The sequence below is a fragment of the Micropterus salmoides genome, unplaced genomic scaffold (genome assembly GCF_014851395.1).
Source record: "Micropterus salmoides isolate LMB-PRFRI ecotype aquatic unplaced genomic scaffold, ASM1485139v1 Ms_hic_scaffold_16, whole genome shotgun sequence".
NCBI lineage: Eukaryota > Metazoa > Chordata > Actinopteri > Centrarchiformes > Centrarchidae > Micropterus > Micropterus salmoides.
In genome coordinates, this window is record NW_024040707.1 from 27,443,823 (window position 1) to 27,462,977 (window position 19,155).

Sequence of the window (19,155 nt, forward strand, 5' to 3'; positions counted from 1 at the left end):
CTCATTCCCTCTTGCTCCTCAGCTCATCACACTCGCGACGTGAGGAAAACATACAAGGAAGGAGAAATCCAGGCAGCACATTTTGTCTGACTGACGAGGCAAACCAAGTTTATTCAGGCCAAGAATGTTCTTGCAGAGACTTGAATGTAATGTATGTCAGTGTGAACTCCACACTCTACTGGTATGATGGTATTGCTTTCAACACATACCCTAAATGAAATGATAAAAGATTTGGTGGTTAGACCAACAAAAGTTAACCTTGCTGTGTTTCTATATGCCATGGATACTCTGCAAACCGAGCTTTGGCTAACCACTGCTACAGCAGGTCTGCTGTCAGTCAGTGTGATCCAACGTGTACAAAATAGATTAAACAAATTTATGAAAATATGCTGGCTAGTCCTGTGTACTTGTTGATCTAGATAGTGTTTGCATATTTTTTTTTTTTTTTATTGGCATTGTAATCAGTTAATTTACTTATTACACTGGGCTTAGTCACTGCTGTAGGAGAAGCATCTGGAGGGCAACACATTCAATTTAGAAGTTAAAGCTGCATGCAGGGTTTTACGGGTTCAGCGCACTTTGTCATTCCAGATCAAGACATTATACAACTTAAAGAACAAATGTCTTAAACGATGTGGGAAATGTGACAATGCAGCTTGTTTTATTTATTGTTTGACAGCAACGGTAAGTATAACCACTTGAATGAGTTATAGCCTAGATTCAATCAGGTTTTTGAGTCTTATTCAGTGCAGTAGTTTACTTCTCTCATGAATTATTGTCCCAGTGATCCGTGTATGCAGCCAAGCGTCACAGTAAGTATGGATATGGGAAGTATTTTGAACCTTTACTCGACAGTGGAGACATGACAGGAAATGAGGGGAGAGAGAGATGGGGAATGACATGGAACAAAGTTCTCTGACTTGACTTTCCGACCAGTGGCATTGCAGTTCATGGTACAGTGCCTTCAGGTTGTATTCACACAAAAGCAGGCGTTTTGGTCCTCCCATTCATTTGAATTGGGGATGTCCGTTTAGGCCGCAGAGGTAGTGACCAAGGGATGCTGGAAAAAAAAGCCTGCATAAAAAAAACATTTTTTCGGGCTCTCTATAAAATGTTCATTGTCAGATTAAAGGAGTGTGTTTGTTGAAATTCTCTTTAGATCCCTACAGCAATCAATAATTGTGCTCTTACACAAAAATGAAAAAAAAAAAAAAAGAAAAACAGAATCTGTGGCTGTTGCAGGACTGTAATAAGCACAGCCAATAATTTGGTTGGCCTAGCTGTGCACTCACTGAGTGAAAATGTGTTTTGGGGGACTGGCTTTGGTGGGAGGCCTGAAGAGATTTCAGTGTTGAAATCTAGAAGTCTCTTGCTAGATCTCCAATGTTGCCTACAGCAGGTTTAAGGATATAGTTGTAATTTCCTCAGAAAAAAAACTGTCTGACCAAAGGTCACAGTAAATATTTTATTAAAAAGTAAAACTTCAGTTAGGCTAAACTTTAACTGACTTAAACAAGACTAAATTAATGTAACACCAATCAAATACCTAAACTAATACAAGGCATTGGAAATATTCATTCAAATTACATACAAATACACTTACCAGTATTTATAGTGTTAAGCATTCCTGTTATTACACTGAAAAGGCAAATGCATCACAGCATAATGTTTTGTGCTCTGTAGGTTTACAGGTCTTGTGCAATATGGGTTTAAATGCACACAAATGCAACAAAAACAGTTTGTAAGTTACTTACAAAGACAGTGAAGACAGTAAAGAATACTGGTCAGGTACACCAAGCTGCACCTTACTCAACAAGCTTGTTTCTTTAGTTCTTCGATGGCTCATCTCATTAGAGCAGTAGGGACTAGTTATAGTTCCAACTACTAGAACATGATAACTTCACATTATGTAAGTGGCAATAAGTGCAAATGTGATCAAAAAAGTAGACTGATAAAATGAGTAATGGCGCGTTTTCTTTGTTTGTTTTGTCTTTCGGAAACAGATCCCAGATTATTTGCTGTTTGTTGGACTCTAATATGGTTATATATTGTCCTTGTGTGTTGCTGTCTCTCATTCAGGCAGCTTTTTCAGAAACAGAGTATAGTTTGAGAGTTCATTACTGTTGCACCTAGGATCTGAAGTCCTTTTTACTATAGGGCTTGTTTCCCAAGATGGTATCCACCTCAGATGCAATGGAAAGTGATAACTTCGGAAGAACCTGTGGAATGAGAAGAGAGAAAGGATGATTGTAATTTCTCAGTAAATTGATTTACCTTACCTGCAAGGAGGGAAACAGGCTTTAAATTGAAACAGACTTATATTAGAGGGAGGCCTTTACTTCTAAGAATTCTGTGTTTGCCTGTTTGGCACTGGTCGCTTATGTAACTTAACTCTGGTGTAGCCCAACCAACCAGAGCAAGAGGTATTTAGACTAATTCATCTGCTGATTGTGGGCTTCAGTGCTAATTCCGTGGGTGCTTAGCAGCTCGGGCACCCATGAGCAACAGTTAGCACAAACAGTGAAATCAATCCGTGAGGTTGCTATTGGAAGATGTGAGAGCAAAATTGTACTTTTAACTTTGTCCAATCTTATATTTATCCTTTATACAGGTGCATCTCAAAAAATTAGAATATCATGAAATAGTAAATTGTGAGCACCAGAACCAGACCGAGAGATTAAAGGCTCGGGAAAACTTTCCAGGTTTTTTCAGTTAATTAGCTGATTAGAGCTCTTCTCAGTTTGACATTTCTGTATTTTAATACATTTTGAGATAATCAAGTTTTGATTTCCATGAGCTATAAGCTGTAATCATCTAAATAAATGAATGTAGAATACATGAAAGTTGCACTTTTTTAATTAAATTATGTAAAAACATGAACTTTGGCGGTGTGGTGGTGCAGTGGTTAGCACTGTCACCTCACAGCAAGAAGGTCGTGGGTTCAAACCCCGGTTGCCCCGGCCTTTCTGTGTGGAGTTTGCATGTTCTCCCCGTGTCCGCATGGGTTCTCTCCAGGTGCTCCGGCTTCTTCCCACCATCTAAAGACATGCAGGCTGGGTTAATTGGTGTCTCTAAATTGTCCTTAGGTGTGAATGTGAGTGTGAGTGGTTGTTTGTCTATGTGTGGCCCTGCGATGGACTGGTGACCTGTCCAGGGTGTACCCCGCCTTTCGCCTGATGTCAGCTGGGATTGGCTCCAGCCCCCCCGTGACCCTGTACGCAGGATAAGCGGTTGATGATGGATGGATGAAAAAAATGACAATATTCAAATTTTTTTACATGCACCTGTATCGTATTGTTGTTTTGTATTTGTATTGCTTTGTATACTGTTTGACACCACTGAGTGGTTGGTTATCAAATTTTGGCACACCTTTTTGAAAAATGGATACATTTTTAATAAGATATAAGGCAGACACAGGTAGAAGCTGCAGACACTAGCATTCAGTTGAACAAATCTCGGCATACCTCAATGTGTGACAGGTGCGTCAGAGGAAAGCATGACTTCATAATAATGAAAAAACTACTACTTAGTGCTGATACAGAGAGTCCAAGTGAAACCAGATTCTGCTACAGTAAGAAACTTCCCATTGACGTTTCCACTAAAAATCCCGTTAACATTTGTAACTACGCTAATTACAATAAATCCAGCCTTGGAACAGAGCCTTTCTCAACCGTATGTTGTGTGGCTCGCTTCATATGTTTATATAAGGACGGTATTTTTTTTTTTTTAATTGTCTAATATTGTTGTTTATTTAATATTTATGTTTTTAGAAGCCTTTAATTAACACAATTTCCCACAAGCCCTACACCTTGGTTTATCATGCCTTGATCACACTGTAATCCCAACAGGACAAAGAGACAAATAGCCAAGAAGTATCCATGCTGCTGCACTGTGCTCACAAAGTGATCGTTGTTTTACATTCTTAAAATCATGAAGGTTACAACGGCTTTGTCTTAGAATATGGACAGGTTTTATATATTCTGCATTTAAATTCTGGAAGGGAGAAATTGGGCTGGGGCTTGGATTAACGTCTGGGACTGGGGTTGTTGCAGTTTTAAAACGAAACTGACCAGAACATGAAAGGTAACAACTGATTATATGTTTCTTTGGTCTGTACCAAGTAAACTTAAGGCCTGAAAGTGACCTAAATCATTCCAAACACTCACAAAAGACTGTTTGGTACCATGTTGTGTTGGCTGTTGTTATGGAACTGTTAAAGTGTTTCCACCTGCTGCCTGTATGCTTTCTAACCTGTATTGCTCTGATATTCTCCATCAGCTGCTCGGTTCTGGAAGCTCCCAGGAGGACAGAGTTCACACCTTCGTTCCTCAAGCACCAGGCTGTGAGAATTTGCAAAAAAAGAAGAAAAGTTGTGCAGTCCTTCAGTAGCCATTGTTGTGTGGAGGTAACTGCAAAGTCATCTGGATTACAACACAGGCTAGGGGATAACAACACACATTATGTGTGCTGGACACATTTGTGCAAATATAGTCATGTGTTTTATATGAATCCCTAAATATTTCAACATGCTGTGTAAGAAAAGGTCTGTGGCCTGCATGTTTAATGAAGGGCTGATGGAGTTTTCTCACTTGTTCTTTATTCATGTTTTATGAAAAAACAATACCGCAAGACTTTCCTTTTTTATGTTATTAACCATAGAATAAATAAAGGATATAATTTGCTATAATTGTAATAAAGTGTCAATCAATTTTAATAACAAGTTATCATGACAGACAGAAACCTTATTCCTGTAGAAAAAAACATGGACAACTTCATAGCGGGACATGATGGACGTAAACACAGAGTAACAAATTGCAGTTTGGTTTTACCGATAGCCAGCTGGGGCAGAGTGCAGCCTAGTCGCTCAGCAACTGCCTGCAACTCTTTTAGCTTCAGCTGCTGACGGTGCCCCTCCTCACTCAGGATCTTGTCCTTCATCCACTGATAGCCCTGTTGCAGACAGCACAAAACAGCCCGGGGCTTAAGGCAAGACAGGGATTCTTGTAGTGTACCCGCAGGTCTCTAGTGTGTGCTGCAGCCCAGTGTTTTTCCACTGGTGTTTTTGAGGGCGTGTCGGACTAGCCGCTTGGCGAGCGTTATATGAGGCGCATTTAGCTTTCATCCCTGTGACGTCACAAGGATGAAAGGGAAACGGCTGGACTACAAATAAGCTGTTTTCAAGCAGTTTAGAGCAGAGTTTTCTGTGGGAGATGGGAACTCCCTTTGGGCTGGACCTCGGGCTTTTTCACTTTGCAAACATAGTACATGCACAAAAAAGGTATATAACTCAATAAAGAGGAAAAAGCTAAAAAGCATACCACCTCTTTAATACAGCACATTAGCTTGTGCTATAGCTCACTACTTTCACTTAAAGTATAGTGTTGTTGTAGCACAACTTCTTTTAGGGAAGAGAGCAGCAGCTTGTAGCTTCATTGGATATGGTTTCAAAGTGGTTTCCCTATCACTAATAGTGAGTAGTTAGTAGTTCCAATGAAAACACAGTAAGTTTATTACGCAAAGTAAATGGGACATTGTTTGTAGCATGACACGTTGCTGTTCAGGTTTTCAAATGTATTTTTTCCAATGCTGTGAGCGTCACAGTGAAAATCTCATTGTAATGCAATGGGGGTAAAAATTTCAGACACAGATATCTCAGAACTTGTTCTGTAATTCAATTTGAGCAAAGCGTGTTAAAATATATACAACATTTTAGAAATAGAAAACAGAGTAGACATAATGAATATTAGGAGAAACAGGAGTTACCTTAAGTGAGGCACGTGAATAAGGGGGGATCCCACTGTTATACTTCCCTGAGATGATTCCACAGGCCAGTGGAGACCATGTCATTGCTCCAATGCCTGCGTACCCAAAACAGGCCTTGTAATGGACCAAATCACACACAGCAAATTTCTAATGTTGAATGAATTGTTTATTTGCAGTGTTACAGTGTGGGGGCCTGGTGGGGAGGGCAGCCTCCAGACCTTCTCACAGACTATGGCAGCTATTTACCTATCTTGTGGAAGAGATCAGGGAGTTGCACTTCAACTTTCTCCCTCTGGAACATGTGGTACTCTGCCTGTTCGCAGATGGGTGGGATCTGGTTGAACTGTCTTGCCACTGAGTATGCTTCCTACAGCAAATACAAGGAACAGTTAGTGAACAGTTACACACGTCTTCACAGATCCCAAATTTTGACCTGTTCAAAAATGGACCTACCCTTACCCAGTGTGCATGAATACAATTTCTAAAAAGAAAGCCAATCTTTACTAGACCCAAGGATAATCTAAATGTGGTGGACCAAAACAGAAGGAGAACACCAACAATGGCATGACTAGATGTGTTTAGACTGATAATAATTCGGACCTGGCACTAACTCAGATTGTGGGTTGAATTTAGGTTACAAGGAACCAAATGGACCCATGAATGCATTTACAGACTACTTGGAAACTTGTGTAAACTCACCATTATCTCCATGGAGGTCCATCTTGATGTCCCCCAATACATGGCCATCCCCTGGTTGATCACATGGGTCATTGCCCTCACCGTCTCTATCAAAACATCCCAAATAAGCTAGGTTACCAAGTTTTTGCAATCATCAGACAGACTCCAAAAGACAGAAAGAAACTGCTCAAAAAAAAAAAAAACAGCGACCAGGTAAAATAAACTGACAAAGAATGGCATAAAAACTGTACAGTCTAATATGTTCTTCATCTAGGTTCTGGGTTTTTTAGTACGCCCCAACAACACTTCTTGGATTCTCTCTGACATGTGATTGAACAAACCAGTCAGAAGTTAGACAGACAATACTGGGTGACGGCTTGTGGCATAAGCAAGAGCAACTTGGTTAAGGCATCCCAGTCAGTACACTGTTGGATAAATATGTTGGCTGATCAATAACTCAATTCTCAATCACATCACCACATTGGGTGATGTTTTGGGAAGGTTCAAGTTTTATGAATGCCTACCAGCTGTTTTTGATGAGGCCCTTAATCCATGCTTTTGGAATGATGACGTTTTCAAGCAGACATTAAGCACTTCTAAAAAGCAATGAGGGTTAAATACTTAAAATTGGGCTTGATAACTGTGACCAGCGGAGACTTCCAACATTTCACATCACTTCATTACCAGGCTCAAGGCAGCGTCTGTTATGTGTTCAGGTTTCTGAGAAAGTTGGTGTCAGATGGGGTGTGGGACTCCATCACATAGAGAGCATTTCTTCCACTATAGCCAGATGTAGCACAACAAACACGGCCAGAAGCAAAGCTATAACAAGGTCTTGCCAAGTGTGTGGCACAATGACTTGGTACCATAGACTGTATAAAAGAAGTGGACGTAGTCATCGTGACATCACCCGTTGGTTTGTGGACTGCGGTTTTGAAGCCTCAAGTTTGGCAGATGGGGGCGCTGCCATGTTGTGTTTTTGCAACAGGCACCAGACATGACCATATTTGAACGCGACGGTGGAGCTAGCTAGCTTGCTTAGCTAGGTGCAACTGTGACTCACGTTAACTGTCATTTTAACTGGGCTGATAACTAACTGTCTTAAAACTAAATACTCACCAGATAAAATGAACAGCCAACTCCTAATAAGCTTTTTCAACAGCGCTGGTTAAATTTACACAGTGCCGAGGGTACGAGTCATGGTGGCCTGATTGTCAGGTCGCCATGGTAACGACTTGTCAATCACAGATAATCCCTGAAGTATACTCTGCTTTGTGGTCTACTTTCCTCTAAATGGGACCATAATTTACTAAATGAACATTATGTTTTACTGAAGAAGACTTGAAACTAGCGATTGAGACCAGAAACTCATAATGAAAGTGTTTACTGAAGTAATAAATCAGCTGAGAAGTAGGGTCATTTTGCCATTATTTCTAATGGAACCGGACTTCTTATTGCAACCAGAGGAGTCGCCTTCTGATGGCTGTTCAATAGAATGTAGGTTCAACAGACTTCTGCATTGGATTTACGTCTCAGACCGGAAGCCCCCCCTGTTCCATTGTTTCCTCAGCACCAAAACAGGAAGTTGTTGTAACTTCACTGTAAATTCTCAAATCTGCACCAAACTTTAGGTGCTTCATAACGGTCCTGCCCCGAACACATCTACAATTGTCAGTTATAGTTGTAGCTCCACCTACTGGAAACAGAAAGTAAGCTCTGTGTGACACTCATCATGCAATTTAAATAAAATTTCACAATGTCTACCACACGTGATGTGTTAGGACATAATGTAGTTACCGGGTGCTCTCTCTAATGTAATCTGGACAACCAACATTCCAGCAAGTCTGATTGGACTGGGTCAAACTCAACAATACATTTTCCCCACCAGAGAAAGCAAAGAAACAGTTGGACAAAAAGCACACCCACCTTCTATAGGTGTATTAGGATCTGGTCGATTTGCAAAAACCACGTCTATGTACTCCAGCTGAAGCCTCTCTAGTGATGCTCTTAGACCTGTTTCATAAATACAATTGCATATTTATTTTAGCCTTACATATGAGAAATGTGATGTTATGTGGCTATGATGCACATGCAACTTGGTTGTTCAAATAAATCAATCTACTTTTGCTGTCATGACAAAATGCTAGCCTTATAATTATTCACAGTAGTAGCTAAAACTCTTACCTTCAATTATATGTTTTCTAGACAACCCTCTTTCCATTTCTGCTCTGAAAAAAAACATTGAGCATTTCACTGGGTGCGTAGAATTCAAACATAATACATTTCGAATTTAATACTGTGGAGGTGGGCATGATTTGCATTCAGCTGCAGTAGGGAGAGGTGGCTCAGGTGAGCAGAGCCAGGGAGTGCAGACCGTGTGGAGGACTGTCCTAAGGTGACCGGCGTGAGCGAGCCGGGGAGCGTGTGGTCAGCCCGGGCAAGGAGCTTTATTGTGGGAAAGTGTGTGTGTGCGGCAGCGTGTGAAATAAAGACACTGTATTAAACCGTGCTCCTGAGACTTTTGCTACAGATACATCTTATGTTACACTCACTGGTAACGAATGCTGGAAAGCTTAGCATACTAGGATAAAAGGATGGGCCAGTACATATAGGGCTGGATCTAATCAGAGAAAATGAGAAGCAGGTGAGTGAAGATGGGTGAAGCATGCCAGGTGAGGGAAAGGGGTTACTGGAGAGAGAAGGGAGGGCAGATTCTGAAATGAAAGTACTGGGAGATCAGGAAGGATTATTGACATTTTATATTGTTCATTGCTATATTGAATATAGGTAAGCACAAAGCACAGAACCAAATCCTATCCTTCCATCCATTTTCTTCCACTTATCCGGGGCCAGGTTGGGGTGGCAGCAGGCTAAGCAGGGTAGTCCAGACATTTTCCACTTGCTCCTGGGGGATTCTAAGGTGTTCCCAGGTCAGATGAGATATATAATCTCTCAAGCATGTTCTGATGAAGCCAACAGAACCACATCCTCTGCAAAGAGTAGAGATGCAATTCTGAGGTCCTATCAGACAGGACAACCTCCTCCCCCCTGTGCCTTGAGATCCTGTCCTGTCCATGAGTATCACAAACAAAATCTGTGACAAGGGACAACCCTGGTGGGGGATATTTGACTTTGTACAGAGAATACGGACACAGATCTCACCTTGGTTATAGACTTTCATCGGATGCATTGCCAAGGTGACGCCCCGCGAAGTTAACTTCCATTCTGTTTGTTTATCAATGGGTTTGTGTTTACTGGCTGATACGGTGAGTGATATCCAGTACAGTGTTTCCCGTACATTCATTTATTTGTGGCGGCCCACTACATTATCAGCGCTGACCGCCGCATATTGATTTCCGTTATTTTACATTTAAGATGGGAAAACTTAGATTTCAGAGCTGCATGCAGTGCATATTCGCTCAGCACCTCCTCTCACTCCTTCCTTTCTCTCTCGGTCTCCCACAAACACATTGACAGCAGACCATCCATCCAAATCCATCCAACGTCAATGTCGGATCCCCCCGCAGCGCTCGCCACAGTTAAGTGCAAATTATACTTCTGCGTCAAATCGACGGGGTAGGTGACGGCGTAGGTACGGGGCTACGCAGAGGCTATGCCGTCGCCTGACTTTTTTTTTTATTGAGGTGAAAATTTACATGTTATTTATTAACAATATCTGGCATAGTCAGAGATCACCAAATATCAGTGCTAACAGGAAACGGAGCATGTTTTTTAGTTGTTTTCTTCTTCATGAACAACAGGGACTTGTAGTATGCAAATTCTTTCTTGAAGACATTAAAAAGAGGCAGTGCATTTTTTGGGATACTTTGGATAATGCTTTGGATGCTTTTTGTACCGAAATCTTCAAAAGATAAAACATTTCCATAGTTGTCCAGTAAATGTGTGACAGACCAAATATTGTTTTCCATCCATTCATTGAGATACAGGGACTTATTTCTAAAGAGAATGAATCTGCAATTCCAGATGGGTACGTCATGGGGAGTAAAATTGTGTTTGTACAGTAGTTTCCAATATAACAGAACTTGTGAATGAAATGCAGACAGTTTTATAGAAAGTTTTAGAACATTAAAATCACAGCGTAACAGTAAATCAATACCTCCAATTTTTTTAAACAATTCCCTGGACACACAATAGCAGAAGCTTTACGCCATCACCTGACTTGCACCTCCTCAAAAATGTAACTACACGTCGAGTCGACGCGGACCGTAAGCTCTGTGACTGGTCAGCTGGGTAGCCTCGCTATGCCTCCGAGCCGATCGGAAGTACCCTGCGCTTTGAAGTAACGGCCAAAACGGCGGCTGTAACACAGTGAATCAATATATTTGACCGTCGCAACCCGAGCGAAATGACTCGTTTCGCTATCAGAATTTGATCCCTTTGGTCGGTAACCTTTGAAAAGGTTAGCAGAGCTTAAAACTGGAAGTTAGCCAGCTCGGCCAGCAAAAGTCAACACAGTGGACGCTGTAGCGCTACTGCCGACTAGAGTTTGGGGATGTAATTGACGAATGACGGACACACCTACGTACAAGTATAAATGCATGGCCCTGCGGAGGAGTATAAATGGACCTTTACGCTGTCATTCTTTGGGAAACACCGCGGTAAATCACACAGGTCGGTGGAAAAACATTCTTGTCTCAAATTTCTGTTCAGCGGGTCTGGTAGTGTGACCTTATCATGTTTCAGTTTGGCCAAGTAACATTTCTTTTCTTCTACTGGCAGCTAAGGTTATTTACTTGCATTATGGATTACTTGCGGAAGTCTGACGGAAGTTAAGTTTGGGCCAGAGTAATGCACATGCACAGTACCGTTTGTTATGTTGTTACCGTTGAAAGCGTCATAGGAACCAGATGGTTCTTAGCAATGGTCTGACTACCCCATACTTCCTCAGTGTCCCGCACATGACCACCTTGGGACACAGTCAAAAGCTATTTTTTCTGGGGCACATTTAGCTCAGTTGGTAGCGCGCACCTCATGTACAAGGCACTGTAGTAGCCTGGGTTCGGGTCTAGCCTGTGGCCCTTTGCCGCATGTCGCCCCCTATATCTCTCCCTCTTTCCTCATTCTATCCACTGTCCTATCAAACGAAGGCGAAAAATGCTCCAAAAAATGTCTTTTCTAGCTATTTCTGAAACCACTAGACACATGTAGACCCCCCATGCCCACAATTCTGAAAGGGGTAAAGAGCTGGTCCAGTGTTCCATAGCCAGGATGAAATCAACATTGCTCCTCCTGGAGTGGAGGTTTGTCTCTTTTTCAGCACCCTGAAAGAAACTTTCCCAGGGTGGCTGAGCAGAGTGATACACCTATAAGTGGAACAAACCCTCGGGTCCCCCTTTTTAAAAATGGGAACCACCCTGTTCTGCCACGCCAATTGCAGGGAGTATTGAAAAAAAGAAAAACTGTAGGTCTTGTTATGTCCCTTTGGACAACATTGCAGGCTCACTTCAGCCTCAGTGGAATGACAGAAAGCAGACTGAAGGACTGAAATCTATCTTTGCTATTGTAGCCTATGCTTTGTATCCCCAGATAACAAAAAATCCCATACCAAGTCATTATATTAATACTAGTGAAATCCACTGCTTGGTTGCAGTCTGGATGAGGAATATGCACATATTGTAAGCAGGGCTTCTATTTGACTGTTTTACTATTATATGCTTTACTATAATAGCCTATGTTTCACTGTGAGGTGCTTAGCTCTTAGCTTATGGCTACTAAGGAGCATTCATTCATTGCAATCATAGAAAGAGTAAAAGAAGGAGAGACAGAGACGGAGTAGGAGAGAAAAGAAAGCATAGACATACTTTCCACCCCAGAAGATTTTGGTGGTGATGACTAAACTGGAACGCCTGCATGTAGGACCATAAATAAAAACAGAAATCAGACTGTGGTAGTTTCATTCTCTCAAATGACACCTGGAAACAATATCTCTTGGGGACAAAAAAGCAATATATCATCAAGCACTCCATAAAAACAGTAGTACAGAGTACAACATAAGTAGCAGAGTAGCAAATAATTGTGTATGCATGCCAGATATTCAGTTTCTCCAGTGACCATAGCTGGTGTAACGGAAATAAACGTAGAGGATGGAAATGTCCATACATTGTAACAGCGATAGGGGATATGCATTGGGTATGGATTAAAAGCTAGGTCAAATAAAATGTACATGAAGTCACACCCTGAAGGGGCGCATTAATCAATATCCACTATTTAGTTACAGCCGAGTCCATTTGCTTTCTGATATAATCAAAAAAGCAACAAAATCTTAACAAATTTACAGTATGAATCAGGTGAGGAGTATGTAATCTCCTCCAAATAAAGATAGGATACCATATCATTGAGCCAAAACTGTCAAAATAACCCCTTATAGAAACATTAAAGCATATTGGGTCCTAAATAGTAGTTTTAGGAAGTAAGAGCAAGTACACGGTATAGGTCAAATTGTTCCCCATAATTAAACAAAGTAAATGTACTGATTGCCTCCCAAAATGTTTAACTTTAGGGCAAGTCCAGAATGGATGTCCCCTCTCCTGACCTGACATTTGTCTGCTCTAGAAGAAGTTTTGAGATTACTGAGCCCAAAGCTCATCAGATATCTCAGAACCAAATCCCCTTCTCTAAGCCTCTCTGAGATGACAAGAGGAGGAAGGCTAGGTAAATTTAGATAAAAAGAGATTAAATCAAACCTTCGGGTAATGAAAGAAATTGAAATATGGAACTATAGAATATAGAATATCTGGAACACAAGTTCATGTCATTTTTCATTTCAGGCCCTGTTATATCACTGCGATGGCCTCAGAACATATTTGACATCCCATTGTCTACACCATCTCTGGTAAATCATAATGGGAGCAAAAAACTGAAATGCTGTTGCAAACTGTTAATTTGGGTTGCTTGTGGTCCCATGCTCCCTGTGGACCTTTCCCTCCCCATGTGGACAAGCAATTGCTTGCCAGTGTAGGCTTCCTGCAAGGTTGGAGCTTCCGTCTGGAGTGTGTCCGTTTGTCGCTAATCACAAGTAGGTGGTCATGTAGAATGGGTGAACAGCTAATCAGTTGTGTTTAGCCACACGTGAGTGCTAATTTGCAGTCTGGTGCCTCTTTGTTTCTAGGGCATGGCGTCTTCCTGAAGTGGCAGTCCAGTCTCTTGCCTGCCCAGTTGAGGAAAAGCTGCCATTCCTCTTTTTATATGCTAGACAAAACCTTTATGTACAGGTGCTGGTCATATAATTAGAATATCATCAAAAAGTGGATTTATTTCAGTAATTCCATTCAAAAAGTGAAACTTGGATATTATATTCATTACACACAGACTGATATTTCAAATGTTTATTTCATTTAATTGTGATGATTAAAACTGACAACTAATGAAAATCCCAATTTCAGTATCTCTGAAAATTAGAATATTACTTAAGACCAATACAAAAAAAGGATTTTTAGAAATGTTGGCCAACTGAAAAGTATGAACATGAAAAGTATGAGCATGTACAGCACTCATACTTAGTTGGGGCCCCTTTTTGCCTGAATTACTGCAGCAATGCGGCGTGGCATGGAGTCGATCAGTCTGTGGCACTGCTCAGGTGTTATGAGAGCCCAGGTTGCTCTGATAGTGGCCTTCAGCTCTTCTGCATTGTTGGGTCTGGCGTATCGCATCTTCCTCTTCACAATACCCCATAGATTTTCTATAGGGTTAAGGTCAGGCCAGTTTGCTGGCCAATTAAGAACAAGGATACCATGGTCCTTAAACCAGGCACTGGTAGCTCTAATTTTCTGAAATACTGATTTTGGGGTTTTCATTAGTTGTCAGTTATAATCATCAAAATTAAAAGGAATGAACACTTGAAATATATCAGTCTGTTTGGAATGAATGTTTACATTATACAAGTTATACTTTTTGAATGGAATTACTGAAATAAATCAACTTTTTGATGATATTCTAATTATATGACCAGCACCTGTATATGACAAAAGTTCTGTTTGACATTCTCTTTTAATGTAGGACAGTATGAAAGTGTGATTGGGTGTAAGGAGTTAACAGTCTCAGTTAGCTCAGTTTTAACAGTGTGTTTGTCACTATGTGTAAATATTGATTTTTGTAAATATTTAGTTTGGTTTATTTTGTTTCTTTCCTCTGGAAACAGTTTGGTTTTGTTGAGCTAATTGTTTGCTTTTGCTGGGTTGTTTTCTTTTTACTAATTTGTTTAGAATCTCAATTCTGTCTGGTTTTAAATGGTATGTTGTAAAAGCCTTTTAAAAAGTAAATGTCAAAATAAAACGTCTCTGACCTTCCCTACTCCAAGTAAGACGAACCTGTTCATTTGTCAGTGTTGGCTTGGGAAAATTAAATTCCCCAGGTGGTGTAGTGGTTAATATTGCATGTCTTAGAAATTTGTTTTAATCTTAATGTGAGGCCCAAACGATCTGCCTTGCAACATTCGCATACTTGGGTTTGAGACTTTCAGCTCACAATAACAAAGACAAAAGGTAGGCACAGGTGGTCCTGTTGAGCTGGCTGTTTTTCTCATTAATTCTTAGTACCCATTGGCACTAGCTGCCTATACAGCTTGTGCAGCAAAAGCGGCCCATCAGTGGAGCATCATTAGTCCTCCGTCAGTGTGTACATAGGATATGTTCAGGCACAGTATTGAATATAGGTCATCCAACAACAATCACTATGATTACATGTGTAAAGCAGAAGAAAATAGACTTGAAGTGAAAAGGTGAGTGACCCATCGATATGCTGCACCCTTTTGGCTGGATTCTCCCATCATTCAATAAAAAAGTTAGGAGGGTCCTCACAACTGAGTGCTATATTTTGAGTGATGGTTGGGAATTCATATTAAACATATCTGTGTGAGAGGGTTGCCAGTGCCCTGTGGTCTACGCTCTCTCAGCCTTCACATGTCAGCTGTGTTCTGTCAGCTGCTGTCTAACGACCTTCACCCCTTCTTCTGCAGGGGATGCTGGTAAACGGCACACAGGATACCAGTCTTTATATCAAATCCTTGATCTTGACAACAGTGAGCTTTTCCATTGCACTGTTTTGGCTCACCTTGACTTTTCCGGGCCTTCCATCTTGTCAAAAGAGAGAGATATTTGGATCTCAATTGCTAGATGGGTGGAGATGAATTTTGTCCACAAAAGACTTACATCAAGTCATATGATTTGTTCCCTACTCATCTGCATGGTTATACTTGGTGTTGTCAAAAGTGCCAATGGAAAAGTCCTAATGGTAATCCCCGGGAGAGTTGGCCATTAGATGGTCGCTTCAGCCTTTGCTGTGTTAGAGTTTTGACAGGATTGTCTGGCTTCATGAACTTCAGAAATTATGACTCTAAACTATAGACCTCTCCTTGGGTCTTGTCTGACGCCAGCTGTGATGCAATGGAGGCGCCACAGTGGAGGAGCTGGATTCAACCATAATAAATGTTTGGGTTTGACAACATTTGACTATACAGATAATACAATAAAAAGTATAAAAGAGTAAAAAATTGTGGATATACGGTTTAAACTGAGCCTTTTAATATGATACTACTAGTAGATATACTAAGATTAAAAGTCTAGACAAACAAGACAAACATCATGAAGCTCCTACCTCCATCCTTTCTTCTTTATGATTCTTCCCAAGACAACTTCAGCCCTTGGAAGATTAGCAGAGAGAGAGACATGCTGCTTCTTTAATAAATAAAGTTTTTAATACATAAGAAAATTTATAGGCCATACAAAGTTCCTCATGGACCACAAAATAAGGTACAAGGTGAGTTAAAGAGGTCATATTATACTAATTTTCAGGTTCATAATGTTATTTAGGGGTTGTAACAGAATAGCTTTATATGGTTGAATTTTGAAAAAAAACACCATATTTTGTGGTCACACTGCACATTCCTGCAGCTCCTCTTTTCAACCTGTCGAACGGGCCGTTTTAGCCAGCGAGTGAGGCATCTCACTTCAATTCGAGCTTTGTGGGGAGTTGCACATGCGCAGTAGCTAGGTAAGGACTACTAGCCAATCAAAGCAGAGTAGGGCGGGTCCTGACAAGCAAGGTACTGTGATCCAAAACAAAGCCGCTTCAGCGGGTTACCATGGCTTAGGTTCCGCTGTAGCCTACAGTTTGAGCACATTGGACGTGATGTAACAAATGGGAGAGGTGTTTCGGTAATGACTTTCAGTCAAATGCATCTGTGGTTGCAGTTGAAATGTTTTTACTGGATTAAAACCCAATCATTAAGGGAAATAAGTTAAACTTGAGAGACAATTCCAGTGTGTCATTATCACCACATTGTTATTCTGTAGAAGTAACAAAACAACTTGTACAGCATGCAGCCAGCCATCTCTCTGAAAAACAAGAGCCAGCTAGATCAACTTGTGACCACACTACTCATGAACTTAATACCATTTTACACAAATAAGCATTATTTAGCTCAGATTTGTTTCTAAAATAAGTTATCTATTTATGTTAGTAGCCTTAAGGCTATGTTTGCGGCTACTTACAATGTGTAATTATGACAAACACACATATACGTGTGGTGTGTGTGTGTGTGTGTGTGTGTGTACACACAGGCTAGAAATTAAATTCTCATTTGTAACACAAGACTAAATTATCAGTTAGTTATAGAAAACAGGCACTATACAGCCAGAAGTAAAAACCAGGTAGAACAACATTACTTAGGCTGTTTCTTAGTAAGCCATATTTTACGCAGTCTATCCAAGGAAGGTTAAAAATTAATGGATGGACTCATTTATACTGGAAGTGCAAACCTTCACAGAACACATCAACTCTGGACAGTCACATCAATCAAAATTTATTTATCGAGCACTTTAAAAATCCAAAGTGGACACAAAGTGCTATACAGTAAAACAATAAAATGAAGAAAACGGTGGGTTTTAGAAGAGACTTAAAAACAGACAGTGAGGATGCCTCAGATACATCAAGTAGGCCTACACACGAGGGATCTCAGCAACAACCTGTGGCGGTTTTGGGGGCAGCCAACAGGGGCCAGTGCCCTTATGGCCCCCTCTGAACGAAAAAGTCTACAATAATCATAGTAATATCTTCCTTGCCGATATGGCGCTGATGTGTACAATGTGTCTCAACTAGTCGGATCCTTTAGGTACAGTGGGCACGGAAAGTATTCAGACCTTTAAATTTTTCACTCTTTGTTTCATTTCAGCCATTTTCCAAAAATCAAAAAAGTTCATTTTTTCTCAGTAATGTACACTCAGCACCCCATCTTGACAGAAAAAAAAAAACAGAAATTTTTGCAAATTTATTAAAAAAGAAAAACTGAAATATCACATGGTCATAAGTATTCAGACCCTTTGCCGTGACATATTTAAACTCAGGTGCTGTCTATTTCTTCTGATCATCCTTGAGATGGTTCTACACCTTCATTTGAGTCCAGCTGTGTGATTATACTGATTGGACTGATTAGGAAAGCCACACACCTGTCTATATAGACCTTACAGCTCACAGTGCATGTCAGAGCAAATGAGAATCATGAGGTCAAAGGAACTGCCTGAAGAGCTCAGACAGAATTGTGGCAAGGCACAGATCTGGCCAAGGTTACAGAAAAATTTCTGCTGCACTTAAGGTTCCTAAGAGCACAGTGGCCTCCATAATCCTCAAATGGAAGACGTTTGGGACGACCAGAACCCTTCCTAGAGCTGGCCGTCCGGCCAAACTGAGCTATCGGGGGAGAAGAGCCTTGGTGAGAGAGGTAAAGAAGAACCCAAAGGTCACTGTGGCTGAGCTCCAGAGATGCAGTCGGGAGATGGGAGAAGTTGTAGTAAGTCAACCATCACTGCAGCAATCCACAGTCGGGGCTTTATGGCAGAGTGGCCCGACGGAAGCCTCTCCTCAGTGCAAGACACATGAAAGCCCGCATGGAGTTTGCTAAAAAACACCTGAAGGACTCCAAGATGGTGATAAATAAGATCCTCTGGTCTGATGAGACCAAGATAGAACTTTTTGGCCTTAATTCTAAGCGGTATGTGTGGAGAAAACCAGGCACTGCTCATCACCTGTCCAATACAGTCTCAACAGTGAAGCATGGTGGTGGCAGCATCATGCTGTGGGGGTGTTTTTCAGCTGCAGGGACAGGACGACCGGTTGCAATCTGAGGGAAAGATGAATGCGGCCAAGTACAGGGATATCCTGGACGAAAACCTTTCCAGAGTGCTCTGGACCTCAATGGGCGAAGTTTACTTCCAACAAGACAACGACCTAAGCACACGCTAAAATACGAAGGAGTGGTTACAACAACTCAACCGTGGTGGTTCTTGAATGGCCAGCCAGAGCCTGACTTAAACCCAATTGAGCATCTCGGAGAGACTGAAAATGGCTGTCCACCAACGTTTACCATCCAACTGACAGAACTGGAGGATCTGCAAGGAGGAATGGCAGAGGATACCCAAATCCAGATGTGAAAAACTTGTTGCATCTTTCCCAAAAGTCAGGCTGTATTAGATCAAAAGGGTGCTTCTACTAAATACTGAGCAAAGGGTCTGAATATTATGACCATGTGATATTCATTTTCTTTTTATTAGATTTGCAAAATTTCTACATTGTTTTTTTCTGTCAAGATGGGGTGCTGAGTGTACATTACTGAGAAATAAAATGAACTTTTTTGATTTTTGGAAAATGGCTGCAATGAAACAAAGAGTGAAAAATTTAAAGGGGTCTGAATACTTCCGTACC

The 19,155-nt window shown here is 41.0% G+C and overlaps 1 protein-coding gene across 1 annotated transcript in view; it reads right to left on the minus strand.

The window, feature by feature from the left end:
• Positions 1–1,451: 1,451 nt before the first annotated feature.
• LOC119906164 (voltage-gated potassium channel subunit beta-2-like) overlaps positions 1,452–19,155 on the minus strand; it is a 32,208-nt gene continuing 14,504 nt past the window's right edge. The window contains exons 6-15 of the mRNA XM_038723713.1: positions 16,054–16,098; positions 12,264–12,308; positions 8,626–8,669; positions 8,368–8,454; positions 6,463–6,548; positions 6,010–6,130; positions 5,764–5,858; positions 4,830–4,950; positions 4,252–4,340; positions 1,452–2,219 (exon numbers count right to left, since the gene is read on the minus strand). Of these exons, the coding sequence (XP_038579641.1) occupies positions 2,130–2,219; positions 4,252–4,340; positions 4,830–4,950; positions 5,764–5,858; positions 6,010–6,130; positions 6,463–6,548; positions 8,368–8,454; positions 8,626–8,669; positions 12,264–12,308; positions 16,054–16,098 (823 nt within the window). The 3' untranslated portion in view covers positions 1,452–2,129. The remainder of the gene's footprint in view (positions 2,220–4,251; positions 4,341–4,829; positions 4,951–5,763; positions 5,859–6,009; positions 6,131–6,462; positions 6,549–8,367; positions 8,455–8,625; positions 8,670–12,263; positions 12,309–16,053; positions 16,099–19,155) is intronic.